Source organism: Cariama cristata, unplaced genomic scaffold (assembly GCF_000690535.1).
Source record: "Cariama cristata isolate BGI_N322 unplaced genomic scaffold, ASM69053v1 scaffold31377, whole genome shotgun sequence".
NCBI lineage: Eukaryota > Metazoa > Chordata > Aves > Cariamiformes > Cariamidae > Cariama > Cariama cristata.
In genome coordinates, this window is record NW_009627708.1 from 3,050 (window position 1) to 17,287 (window position 14,238).

The window sequence follows — 14,238 nt, forward strand, 5'->3', positions numbered from 1 at the left end:
CCCCCAAAAAAAAAAAAAAAAAAAAAAGCCATGAAACGGAGACCGGAACAAGGAAAAGAGGTTAGTGGGTTAAGTGGTGTGTGTTTCCTGCGTTTGCAAAGGTGCCTATAGTGAGAAGGGCGGCTGTAATTCGGCCATTAGTTACAGATGGTGGCTGGAGGCTTGAGATTCATGCAGTGAGATGAGAGCTCTTGTATCTCTTTCCAGTGATGCCGACTCTAAACTGCTTTGAAAACCTGAATCAAGATGGCATAAAAAATAGTGGATTTGATACTTAGCGATGCTACCAGCTGGTTCCTTTATGTATTTTGATGCAGAAATGCCTAGAAATGTGAACAAAAAGGAGTTAATTTGCCAAATGAGGTTTCTGTCCCCCAGTCCTTGCAAAAATGGCATTGGTGGCAAGTAGGTAAAGAACATTCAGGAGGATTTATAAGCAAATTAGATTTTTCAAAACTTTGCTCTTTGAAGCAATTTGTGTACAACTTCTGGTGAAGGTTATGTCTCTCAAGCGGTGAAGGAGGGCATTAAACAGATCAGCCCGGGGATTGGCAGTGGCATAAGAAGTATTTTTGAACAGCATAACTTTTAATGTTTTTTCATTCCTTAACTCTGAAAGCTTTCATTCCAGTTGTATGAATAGCAAACTGAAACCTGGAGATACGCATTTTTCAGCAGAAACCTAGTTATAGTTACTTCATGAGACAAATCCCAGTATTATAAATGCAGAAACTTAATTGGTAGAAACAGTATTGTACATGCAGTTAACCTCTGCAAATTAAGACGTGAAAAATACTGTTTCAGACTGATTCATTTTTGTCCTTCACTCTGCTTACAGGTACTGTTTGATGAGTGTGAAAGGATGCTTCACTGATTTTCATATTGATTTTGGTGGCACATCAGTGTGGTATCACGTTTTCCGTGGGGGGAAGGTAGGTGAACCTTGTTTGATATTTGTTTTTGTTTCTCTGTGCCTCTTATGGAGGGGAAGGGTTGCTTTCTTTTATTTTTCTTTTTTTTCTGTTTTTTTTTTGGGGGGGTGGGGAGGGTGTGATAGTCAGTGATCAGTCTGTTTCAGCTAGCTTTGTTGATATTCACGGAGTTTGCTGAACTAGAAGAACACCATTCACCTTTATGAAACAAACCAGTGATTTATTCGAAGTATCAAATGTATTATTGGCTGTTGGTAGTGCTTTTAAGCTTGCTTTTGCTGTATGGCTTAGAGGTGTCTTGCAGTGAGTATGTGGCTGTGTGTATCCTTGTTGGGTCAGGGTGCCCTCACAATTCTCCTGCTGTAGCTAGAGCTTCTGTTTCCTTTTAGAGATTCCGTGTTCCTTTAGTGTGTAGTGCATACTATGGCCGAACTGAAATATTACGGAAGTGTTAAAATATACAGCATGTATGGCTACATTCACATCTTTGCTGGTTTAGGTTGCTTTTCCAAATTCTACTGTAGACCAGGGTATGGTAGGAACTGAAATAAATACAGGAGATTGAACATCTCTGTGGTACAGATGCTGTTCATCTGTATAACCCAATGAAGTTGTACTATACTAACGCACTGTTTTGAACTGAAAGTAAACTGTGCAGACTTCTTTTGAGTAAGATGTTTCATGGAAGGGAGATGACAACTGGCAGTTATCTTACCACTTCCAGCACATGGACTAATTGCTGCTGCTGTCTGCTGTGTGCCTCTGTGTACGACACCTGGAAAACATGTGTTCTGTGCAGAAAGCAGGCTTGGTTTTGCATGTTCATTTGTCTAACACGTGATAACCTTGTTGGAATCTCCCGGCTATTTATTTTTGTTGACTGTTGGTAATAGTTAAATCTTTGTTTCATTTTTAGATCTTCTGGCTGATTCCGCCTACTCTGCAGAATCTAGAACTTTATGAAGAATGGGTTCTCTCGGGAAAGCAAAGTGATATCTTTCTGGGAGACAGGGTGGAACGATGCCAAAGAATTGAGCTGAAACAAGGCTATACGTTCTTCATTCCTTCAGGTATCACTTGTTAACTAACTGTTTTTGGAATCACTGGAATTGCGTTTGGCTAACAGTTCTCTGTAAAACAATTCTTCACCTCTAAACCCTGTATTGACCTTTTTGTTTTCTGTGGCAAAAGAAAGGTTAGGGACTGAATGCACTGAATTTTCCAGAAATTGAGCCATCCAGACTGATGAAAAATGTACTGTGAGGAAGTGTGTGCAGTGATCACTTGTCCTGTACCGGGGAAAAGGAGAGAGAGGACTTGGGTCTCTGGGGCTGTCAGTCCACCACTTGTGGTGGTGTCATACTGACTTTTGCTATTGTTAGCTTTCTTGAAAAAATATTTTTGTGATTTCTTCTGGCAGGTTTCACCTGCAGTTCTGTAACCTACTTCTTTGCTTCTGTCTATAGCCAGAGGTAGGTCTCAATTCACTGATGGAGCTCAGTAGAGATTCCGGTACTTGGAAGAGCAGGTGCTGTGTCCCTCAGGGTTGCTTCCTGGGGAAACAACTTTATTTTATTGTCATAACTCTTCAGAATTTCTGCTGATGGAGATTGTGCTGAATCTGGACATCTTCCAGTAGCCCAGCCACACTTAATTTTTACACTACTGCCCACCTCAGTAGCTGTGTTGCATGATTCAGGCTGCTCTTGCCAAGCAACCAAATAGTTGCTGCCTTGAAGGCTGGTGGCTTCAGCCCTTTCTGCTCCTGCCTAAATTGAATTAAGGATCGTGCAGTCTGTAACACTGCTCATTTAAGATGATATCAGGCTTTGCTTTCTTTGACTATTACGGGACCATAAGTTTGTTTATAATGATGTAACACATTGCCTCTGTCTAGTGGATCTTAACAGGGAAATAAATATGGGTAGCCTTTCTATGTGGCAGAAAGACAAGTTAGTTTTTCAGCTCTAGAATTAGTCTATGGAGATAGGATTATTATTTAATCCTGGAGACAGAGAGAATGCAGATCATGCGAAGACAGTGACAATGTGCTCGCCAACTAGGGAGTGTTGTTAGTATCAGTTGAAGGCCACAAATTTGCACATTTGTAAGTATTTGGTAAGAATCAGTCTGGGAGGTGACAGGCAAAATGACTGTGAGGGCGGAGGAGTTAATCCATTAAAGGAATTAGGTCTTCCCTTGAAACAGGTCAGAATGTGTTGTTAGTGTTTGAACTGGGTGTTTGAGTGTGCCTGTGCTGTTTGCTTAGATCCCGTTACTGCATCTTTGTATTTATCTTCGTTCCCCTGTGAACAGCCTCCTACGAATAAGACTTTCTGTATATTAGTTTAGTCATGCTCAGCAGTTGGAATACAGCAAGTTGTGGGAGCTTGTACAGGGCACAACTGCAACATGGTGGCTGAAGTGAAGTGATTCCAAATGTGGTTTTTGACTGTATTTTCTGTTTTCTTAGGAAAGCCGAAAGTACAGAAATGCCAATACCTCAGACATTTTAGGCTCTGTGCCATATTTGAAAGGCATATATGAATAATTTCTCTGTAAGCACCTCATGGCTTCAAGGCTTTTTGCTCTGCTCTATTTTGTTCGGAAAACTTACTTGCAAATCTCTTATTTTTGTGAAAGGGTATTATTTCTATGTTTGTTTTAAGGGTATGGAAATGCCTAATTAAAGGTTGTTCCAGGTCAGTGAATTGAGCATAGCTGTGTAAAACAGGTCAGTTCCTACGACCTCTTTGCTCTGATTTGCGTGTGTGTCACATTAGTTAATGTTTGAATGTGTTTTGTATGTACTTTATAAGTGCTCATAGTGTTTAGGTTCTGATAATGGGTGCCTGTAAAACCAGTGTGTCCCATACTTTCAATTAAGTCTGATAAACTCTTGACCAGCCTGAACTCATCCACGAGGAAAATGCCGCCTTATTACAGGACTGGTCACAGACAGTGTACAGGGATATAGTTAGTGCTCAGCTGGACTGTGGATGGAGAACATTCCAGCAAAGGACCTTTTCCATAAAATATCCTGCTCTGCTCTGCTCTCTTTTCAAGTAATTTTTGGGGGTGGTCCTAGAAATGCTATTATGCCATAGCAGTGTAAGGATGAAGTAGGTAGAGAAGACTGTAACAAGACATGTGAGGAGTGAGATCATAGGCTCGTGGGAGATGGAAGGTTTCTCTGAGAATCTAGGATCAGCAGATGGTAGTAGATCCAGTAAATCCCTGAAACTACAAACCACTTGGACAAGAATGGGAGTTATTCTTACAGAAGGCATAATTATAGTGCTCACCAGGGCCTCAGGGTATTTTCCTCTCCGTCACTGCCATCATCCTTTTAAGATTAACTTTAAGCCAGTTAATTTCTACCTGTGCTTCAAACCCCGCAAAGCTCTGAGAGGCATGATCACAGCTGTGGTATCAAGGAGAAATCGAGCAAAGTATTGTCAGTATAGTGAGTCCTTATGGGCCAAGGTGCATCTTGCAGCATTTTAGGAGTCCCTCCCAAGTATGGAGTGAGGGGAGGTAAGTTGTGATTCTGAGCGATACTGTGTCTGGGGCCTTGTGCAGGAGCAAAGCGATACTCCTGATGGCCCCATAGGACTTCTGCAAACAAGTAGTGCACTGTTACAAGTTCTCACTTCCCACTTTACTGGTTCCCACTGATGAGTCAAGGATGACCAACTCTGGTAAAGTCTGTGGTAAAGTGATCAGATCAGTTGGGAGCCTAGCCTTTTCCATTAATATAATTGTATAAACTGATGTCAGCATAATTGTTGATTGAGAAATATACCACATTGTAACATGCTGAGGTTTATTGTCAGATGTAGATTCAAGATGTTAAAACAGCGGAAGGTTCAAGAGGGGTGGAAGCTATAGTTGCTACCAGTGTTGGCGAATGATTATTTTTTTCTGTAGCAATCTGACTGTTGTTTTCCCAGGATGGGAGAGAACTTGCCCTTATACAGGAAGACATTAGTAAAGAATGCTATGGCCCTAGGGTGTTTGCACTGTGTGTGTTGCCATGAGCAATGTTTTAATCTTTCATGTGGTTAAGTGCTCAACACAGATGAAATTTGGTCAAGGTAACACATTTTACTCTGGTGTAGTGGTCAGTGGATGCTGCACATCTGACCCACATGCCAAATGGAAGGGAAATTCTTTATAAAGTGTGCTTCTCTTTTCAGATATAAACTGTGATGATCTCGAAGAGGAAAAGCATAATCTCAGTGATCAGTTATTGCCTCAGTAGGGAAAAACCAAAATTTTATCAGTCACAATCAAATCTAGAGCTTGTCCAGTATTATTTGCACTGTAGCTTTCTTGTGTACTGTGCGTGTGTCCAGTGATGACTTCCAGGGAGGGCGAGTCAAGTGTTTGGAGTCCATTGTGGTGAAATTACAGAGAAGTAGTTTAGAGATACCTCATCACTGTGCTAGGGACACACAGAACCAGTGTTTGGGCAGCATCCCTCAGATTTTTACAGCTCAGGGTTACTGTAGGCTTGTGTTTCTGGCTTGTATGCAGCCACTTGTTCTGTTACGTCCTGATTTCTCCCCTACAGCCTGTTTGAAATACTGCTCACTAAGTTAATGCCAATGTGTTTCCCAGTTTTTTAATATCTTTAGTGCTTCTCCTTTTACTTTAAGTATTTTTCTCCTTTTACATCACTGTGTAACTTCACCAGAACCTTTTCTTTCTCCTCCTCTTGCCCTTCACCTGACACTCCAGTGTTTATACTCTGTAAACCATCTTTTACTTCTATCCTTTCACTTGTTCTTTTTCAAGTGGCGCATTATGCATCGAATTCCCTTCCTTCTCGATTCTACGAACACCACATTAGTTTCTCTTGTGTACTCCTAAATGTCACTGTTGCTACCTAAACCCGAGCTCAAAACTAAGCATACACAAAATGAAAAATTCATCCTTTTTCAATCCACTTGCTCTTTTGAGTCTTTTAGTCTTGCTGAATATGTCATTTTGATTGTAAGTGATGGAGCTCTGACATGGATATTGTCCTTCTCCTTCCCTGTTGTCCTCTACAAACAAGGTCTTGCAGTAGTTTGAAATATGTTGAGCTTGTTTGCTTGTTTTCTCAGTTTCCTGCCAGACCTCTCTTTCAGAAAAATGACCTTTTCTTTCATGCATGTGTGTATGTGCTTGCTGTAGACGCTTGCACTTCAAATTCAGGAGAGTCTGTACGTGCAAAATCAGGACATGCAAAAGCAAGCCACCTGGTAGTCTCTTTTGGAAAATTTTTCTTGCAGTATTTGTCTCTGTTAATATTGTGAAGTAAGAGTGTAATCGTTATGTGTCTTGAAAAGACAAACTCGAGCCAGTTCTGGATTGTTACTGATAATATAGTCTGCCAGAATATGCATAAACTTGGATTTTCTTCTCTTTTTGTGAAGGCCGATATTGCTGACCTCCAAGGAAGTTGCCACACTCACTGTGCATACAATTTGTTTCCAGGGTTTACAGTGTGATTGGTCTAAGAAAGTTTGCAAACATACTGGTTTTGGTTCCTTCGGGAGGAGATGACTAATACTACCAAGGGTTACTCTGCTCATCCTCTGTTTCTTACACTGTTTTTCTGAGCCTCTGCTGCTGGTCAGAGGCAGTAGACTCATGAGCAGGTATGTTTTTGGGTTGACTTGTATGAGTCTTCTTACTGTAGGCTTTCAAAATGTGTAGCTTTAATGTGAGTATGTTGAAGAGATGAGATGTTGTGATGTGTGTGAACTGGTAGTTGAGAGTGCTGTGTTTTTTGGGGAGCACAAATCCTCAAGTAGCTGGGCTGTTTTGACTGACTTTTGTCTAGACTTTAAGTCTGACAGTAATGGTCTCAGTAATAGACCACCACATGGTCCATGAAATAATGGTCCAAGAAGTCACTGTGCTTTTATTATTTCTGAAAATTGAATAATGGACTGCCATTAGATATTGTAGGAGGCTTTTGCAGTGCTAATTTATTAGATATTCCTATGATCAAAATGACAGGGTATCTTACTGTCAACTGGACATGATATTCCTTTCTGGTTCCTCTTCAAACTTCTTACTAGTGTTGCTGCATGCTATTTTGTAACAGTTGTGTTTCACCTCAGAGTGGGCAGTGTTCCCCTGAGGAGTAAGCTGTTTGTTTTGCTTTGTTTTTCTTTATAATGCACTTTGAGGCCTTTGACATGGAAACGTGCTATAATAGTCTCTCATAATTTCTTGAGAGCTGAAGAATGAGCAACAGTCTGACAAAATACTCTCATTGGTCTGTGGCAATTATTATGGTGACATGAGAGCGCTCCAAAGTTCTTGTTTCCAGTCAAATGCAGAAATAATGACTGTTCTCAGATGAATGTTTTTGGGAAGGAAAGAGATGTTCTGTGCTAGACTCTAGGCAGCTATTTGCAAGGCTTCGAAGTGTTTCAAATACTGTATTGATGGTTATCTGTAGGATTCTGCCTGTTACGGGTGTGCAGTCTTAGGTCACCTCTAGTATGCCAGTCACTATTTGATGAATTATTATGTAATGGGGCCAGAAGGTAGCGTATAGTCTTTATATCAAGGAGAATGACAGGCTATTAAAATCTTACTGGTAAATTTTTTGCAGGGAGTTATGTTAGGGCTGCATAGCTGCCTGGTTATTTTTGGTTGCTGTTAGCTTTTCCCATTTCGGGAGCTTCCACTGACATTAATGGCAGCTCCATGCCTGGAACCTTTAGGGACCAAGCGATGAAAATCAGTGGAGAAGATCAGCGAGGAGAGTTTTTTGCCTTGAGTGTCTGCCTTCAGATAGAAGGTGACGGCACAGTGTTGGATTTTTTAGCTCTATTCCTCTGCAGTGCTCTACCTAATTCTTATCAAATGACGTAAGATTGAGAGTTGCTGTATTACTTGTACTACCGGGGCAAAAGCAGTAATTTTTTTACTTTTGAAATGTAAACATGATGTTTCCTTGATATATTTGGTCATGGGCATTATGGTGATGAAATCATTCTTCTTTTGGGATGAGAGAAATAATGTTTCATTTGTTGGCAGCGCCCACTCTAAGGTTATCTCCTTAATCTCTTTTTGAGACATATATATTTCATCTTTCCACACCAAGTTGCTGTAGAATTGCAGGAAAATGTGTATGCCTTCTGTATCACAAAGCAAAATATCTGTTCAGTTACTAATGGAAACAGACGCACAATGGTTTTCGCTTCGAGCTTGTGTTCTGTTTGCCCCATAGCTTTATAAGTTAATACTCTTTCATTATTCTCAGATGGATGGTTGCATCCTTGAAGATACAGTTGGAATTTGCAGGCCCCTGAAATCTTCTAACAAATTTGCAGTGTTTAATAATACTTGTTTTATAAAATTCAAAAGATAATGAGATCATATCTTTCTTTTAACTGTTCAGAAAAGCTTTTGTTACTGTTCATTTTACCTTCTTGATTTACTGGAGTTGATAACATCTAAATATTCAAGTGTATCTTAGGAGTAGTGGAATAATTTGTAACTGTAAATCAGCTGCGAGTATTTCTGAACCTCCTGAATAGAATTCCTGCTCAGTGTTGGTTTGGCTTCATAAATTAGGATTGTTTTGGGAAGGAAAAAATGCTCATTAATCACCAAGAACTGAAATAAAAAAGATCAACTTCAGAAAAACTGTAAGTGGACAGTCTTCTTGTTGGGGCTTGAAATAAATGTCATGAACAGTGACTCTGCAGGGCCCATGCTCCCAAAGCCGTCTGTCCCCACGTAGCTGAGCTTTCGCTGGCAAGGCTGGTGTGTGGCCTCAAGTACTCTGTGCAGTGGCTGTGCAGGACCCGCTCCGCCACACTGAGAGTGTGCTCCAGCTGCAAGCTGTAAGACCAGCCCAAGAAGGAGGGACAGGCTGGTTCCACGTTCGCTCAGTCGTTACCACTGTTAACACAGACTGGTTTGAAACTGGTCACCCATGAGGAAGAATTTTCTAATTCATGACTAATCCTTGAAGCCACACAGCGTATGTCTTTCTCTCATCCATAGTATGTAATTGTAGCCTTAAATAATGTGTAGCAGGTGTTTTTGTTTGTGTCTTTCAGCCAAAAATGAACAGTATCTTTTGATGAGCAATATTCCACGGACTTTTGACTTTTTCAGTCCTTAATCCATTTGTTCTGATATTACTCCAGTGCTTTTTTTAGCATTAAGGATGGAATTAAATTTGTGGCATTTTGTTTGGTGTTGCTTTCCCTTTTTTTGGGAATATTACAGTTTTTGGGAGTATTACCAAGGGAAGAGATGTTGTCTCCTGTCTTGCACTAACCCATGAAACATACAGGTTTGTGCAGCAGTACCAGGCTTTAGGTAAGCAGTAGAAAGCAGTCACTGAGGAGAGAATTGATGCCACTTGCTTCAGAGGTGTCTGTATTGGAGCCTCTATGGCGAGGTTTTGCTGTGAGAGTTGAAAGATGCAGACATACGTGAGCAGACATGACAGGCTGTCCAGGATAGAGTGACATGATCATGCATGTCAACAGACCTGTCAATTCATCCAATGAAAAGTACCTACAGGAAGGTGAGACAGGTGGGATGTATTGTTGTTCATTATATTAAAGCAATCCCCTTGGCTGTCCTTTTTGTCTTATGCATATGTGCAACTTGTTCCTATTCTGGAGGTCTATCTTCCTCTTTAAAAATCTTTGTAATTGTGAAGCTTAGAAGATGGGTGGTGTTGTTTGCAAATGGTCGCAATGAACATTCATCCTCCTCAGTTTATTTCTGAGTCGTGCTTGTATCTAAGCTGTGGGAATGAATTGGATGTGCCATCCAAGCTTATCCGTTCTCAGAGCTCATTTCCACAATATATTACCCTTATGGAAACTATTTCCTGTTTTCTGCTCATCTCTGTTTCCTCCTACTTCTGCTTTTCTGGTGGTGACCTCTTTATTTTTTCTCTGTACACAGCCTTGTTAATATTAGAACAGGAGACTTTTTTTTAATATTTTTTTTCCCTGTGTAACGTCTGTGCCAGTCTTCCTGTGCTTTTCTACCTTTTCTACCTTTTTTGTCTAATCTTGCCCATAGTGCCCTACGTCTCTGGAGTACACCTCTTGGTGCTTGTGTGTCTGCAGTTTCAATATTGCATGTATTTTCTTCACGCAAGTCAAAACTATTTTGGGATACAGTGTGACTGAAAAACGCTATACATCTGAGTGGCCAAAATCTGCCTTATGAGCAGGTGACTCCTCTGACAGGGCTGCAGGCTGTAGCTGGCAGAGGGGCTGTGAGCTGCTGGATCCTGCGTGTGGGAGCATGAGAACTGCTGGAGATCTGGGGATTCCCTGGGACTTAGCTGTGTGCCTAGCTCAATGCTGTTCAACAGCAAAGGGATGGTACCCATGGGCATCATCCTTACCCATCTCTGAACTGTGCCTGGAACTCATCCTACACCCTGCTTTTGCTCTCGGGTAGGAACTTTACTTCCAAGGACTTTACAGTTAATGAGTTTCTGTTTGTTGTTTGGTCTCTGGTTTATTTTTATTTTCCCAACTCTGATGGATTTTAGTGTTTCATTATTACAGGGTTTTGTTATTGAGAACTGTCATAAAAAGCATTATTTTCAGTCTTGGTATTAGAAGTACTTGCATCTTGAAGAACCTAGTGTTTAGTTAGTTCAGAAGGTAGGATTTGAAGGTACTGATTGTAAGACGAATTTAGACCTGGATTATAAATGTAAGTAAGGAAATAAATATATTATCCGCAGAACCAGAGCTTGTCTCAGATACTTTACGGAAGACTTTCAGTTTGCACCTCTACCAGCTCTTCAACAATACAGGATTGAAACTATATTCATGTTTGTTAATCTTTCTGTTGAGGGTTTGTCATGTGTGGAACACCATTTGTTGGAACATTGGCTCAAGCCAGTGATAGATCTTTTCACATTTCTTCCTAAAATATTGGGACTACTACCGAGGAAATCTAGCAGTTATTAACACAAAGACCCTGGGCATATAGTGGGGGCAGAGTCAAGAGGTCAGGGAAGATGTGAAACCCAAAGAGCAAAAAACAATAAAACCAACTGCACTCCAGTGTGAAATTTTTGCTGAGGAAATACAGTTTGTAGGAGGAGGCTACTGTGTGGTTGTAGTAAAAGCATACACTTGAGGAACAACTGCATTGATGGGGTTTCATTTTATTTCTTATAAAATGAAGAGTATCTCCTTCCTACCTTTCATATAGGACTAGAAAGCCAGATTTCAGCTCAGTTACTCCTTTTATTTAAGTTGTAAATACTTGATAACAAATGATATTTAGAATTATATTGATCATTCCATTGAAATAACTTGTTGCATCTACCAGCTCCAGTATGTTTGTATGTTGACTGATCTGTGCTGAGGGAACTGCAGTGGGAAGTAATAGTGAGGACTCTTCAGTGTTCTGCAGATAGTGGGCTGTTTCTGACCTGTCTTCTGCCACCACTCAGTTGTGTGGCCACAGACAAGTCATTTCGCTTTTTTGAGGTTCAGTTTGTTCATCTTTAAAACTGACAATTAAGGTGAATTGTCATGCAAATTGACCCCGTGTTTCAGCACCTATCCAATAAGTTGGCTTTGAGGACCCAGCAGCAGATTTGCTTCAGCATGCGGTTTCCATTCTTTCCCCCAGCCACATAAATCTTTGATTGCCTGGTGGAAGTGGTGGCCCCAACTTCCTTAACCTTGGATCTTTTTTCCTTCCCAAAGACTAGAATCAGGAAGATAATTTATTTTTCCAGTAGTTTGCTCTGATGTATTTCATGTGAGGTGGTGAGCTACTTCAACTGTGAAGAGTTTTTATAGTGTTGATGTATGTAGTTGCCACACTACCCTTACATGAAAAAAAAATTCCTCTCTAGTTGGTTATTTTTTCATTTGGAAGTAATAAACAGGCTGGATCATTGTGAGTGACTCTGTAACTGAAATTATACTAACTGGAGCAGGAAAGTTGTAATAATACTGAGAGCTGCCAGAGCTATGAGCCACCTGCTTTTTTATATGCGTCACATTTATCATGTGGAATTAGACCTGTAAATTGACTGAGCACTGGAACAGGTTGCCCAGAGGGGTTGTGGAGTTTCCATCCTAGGAGATACTGAAAAGCCATCTGGACATAATTCTAGGCAGCTGGCTCTAGGTGGTCCTGCTCGAGCAGGGGAGTTGGACCTCCAGAAGTCCCTTCCAACCTCAGCCATTCTGTGATTCTGAAATTCAGAAAAATGTATCCAGAGTGATGAGCTTGTGTTTACAGGGAGAAAATCCTAGTGCTGATTTATTTTCCTTCCTGTCTCTCTCCTACCAATATGCCCTTAAATGAAAGCCCCAGTTCTGCCATCTGCTATGGCTCAAGGACTTTTCAGATACACCTTTGCAGGCCTTTACGGTCTAAAGATTGCTGTGGAGGAGAGCTTTCGTGGCTGCTAGCTGGAGAACCCTTTAGGCTGAATGGCAATTTCCTGCTCCCTCGCTGATCTTGAAGTGAAGGAAAGCTGCCAGAGCTTTAATGGAAAGTACTGCGCAGTTAGGAGAAAATTGACTGCCCCCTATGTTGCTTTGCTGTCTGCTGGTTTATAAATTGTAATGCTTTTCATTAAAAAAAGAAGAAAAAAAAATGTGTCAGGTCTCTGTGGGTCCCAGATCATTAGCAAGATCAATTCCTTTTTCACTGCAGAGATCAGAGGCTACAGTCTTGCATAGCCAGTCCTTCAGCTGCTGACATACCAAGCAAACAATGCAGAAGCAGAAGAGCTGGTGTGTGGCTGCCTGAATTGCTATGCCTGGATTTTTGTTGTGATAGAAAATTCTTCCCTCACTTTGGAGCCTGTGAAATTAATTCAGTCCCTTGCAGGATTGGGTCAGAACAGTCTCATCAGCTCCAGTACTAGAAATGTTAAATCCCTTAACTTGGGGCTTGCAGTGAAAAAGATTTTTCAGTTGCTTCAGGAAGTTGATAATAGGGTATGAAACTTTCACCTCTGAAAGAGGGCCGGTAATAATTTGAAATTGTTGACATCTGAAGAAGTATAGTCTGATGCTGGTGTGAAAGAAGTTTGATGTGACTCAGTCCAGTTCCACAGCCCTAGCCCACCACCACTGCTAACGTGATTTGCAACCCTACTGGAGGTGCCAGTAGATACGTCTCAGAGCCAAGTGTACTGAACAGACTGAATTTACTTCTTAGTCATGGATGTGGTTGAGTCACAAGCTTGCATGTTCTCAGTAAACACTGTAACTGTTCTGTGAATAAATAGAAGAACCCAATTTACAGAGGGTTGTAAGACTGTACACCATAAAATGCCGTTCTTCTGCTATGACTAGTCTTAAAGTGTGGCTACGAGCATACCATTTAACCTTTCACTGCTTTAATCTCTCATCCCCTGCAGAAAAATGTTTAGATGTGGCGCTTCAAGACATGGTTTAGTGGGTTTAGAGGGCATGGTGGCATCGGGTACATGGTTGGACTTGATGATCTTTGAGATCTCTTCCAACCATAATGATTCTATGATTCTATGGGATTGTTAAAATTTGATTGTACATTGCTCTGTAATACTACATAGCATGAGGCATTCTCAGTTCTTTGCTTTCCCTCTCTAGGGTGGATACATGCGGTTTATACTCCAGTAGATTCTCTGGTGTTTGGTGGAAATATCCTGCATAGCTTTAATGTTCCCATGCAGCTTCGCATCTATGAAATTGAGGACAGAACAAGGGTAAGGATACTTGATTCTCTTTTTAACTGAACAGTTCTTTGTGACTATGACCTGTCATAGTCTCTCCCTCGTATTCCCTTCTGACAAACAAGAACTGATGGGATCTCCATGTCAGAGTCGTTGAAACAAGAGGTAAATATGAAGTAATGAGATGTTCAAATGTTGACCATTTTTAGTGGGATTTACTCATCTGGTTTTTCCTACTTCCCACAGACGTGTCCCTCCTGTGTCTTTTGTCTGCCTGTTAAACCTTCATAAAACTCCTTCCTTTTTGCACAAAAACATACTGTGCTTTACAGACCTTTGTACCAGTATTTCTGGTAACCCTCTGCTTAGCATCTCTCTGTGCACACCTGGAATGGATACCCGAGCCTGGAGAACTAATGGGACTAGGATGGTCCACAGCTGAATTGCCAAAGTTGCGCAGAAGTTGTGTATGAAATATCTTCTGTACTTTGCAGGATTTTCTTTACAATGACTTGATACTATGCACGAATTTCTTGAAACAAAGGGAGTCTGGGGTGGGACAGTAATCTAAATGTTGTGATGCTCATCTGGCTTGTAGCATCTACCTGATGGAAAGAG

At 40.9% G+C, this 14,238-nt stretch overlaps 1 protein-coding gene across 1 annotated transcript in view; it reads left to right on the forward strand.

Moving 5' to 3' along the window:
- The window catches only part of LOC104165026 (lysine-specific demethylase 2B-like), a gene marked incomplete at both ends in the record, with an annotated part of 39,647 nt that overhangs the window by 2,931 nt on the left and 22,478 nt on the right, over positions 1 to 14,238 (forward strand). Inside the window, 3 exons of the mRNA XM_009704533.1 lie at positions 839 to 932; positions 1,849 to 2,002; positions 13,538 to 13,653. Coding sequence (XP_009702835.1) covers positions 839 to 932; positions 1,849 to 2,002; positions 13,538 to 13,653 — 364 coding nt within the window. The remainder of the gene's footprint in view (positions 1 to 838; positions 933 to 1,848; positions 2,003 to 13,537; positions 13,654 to 14,238) is intronic.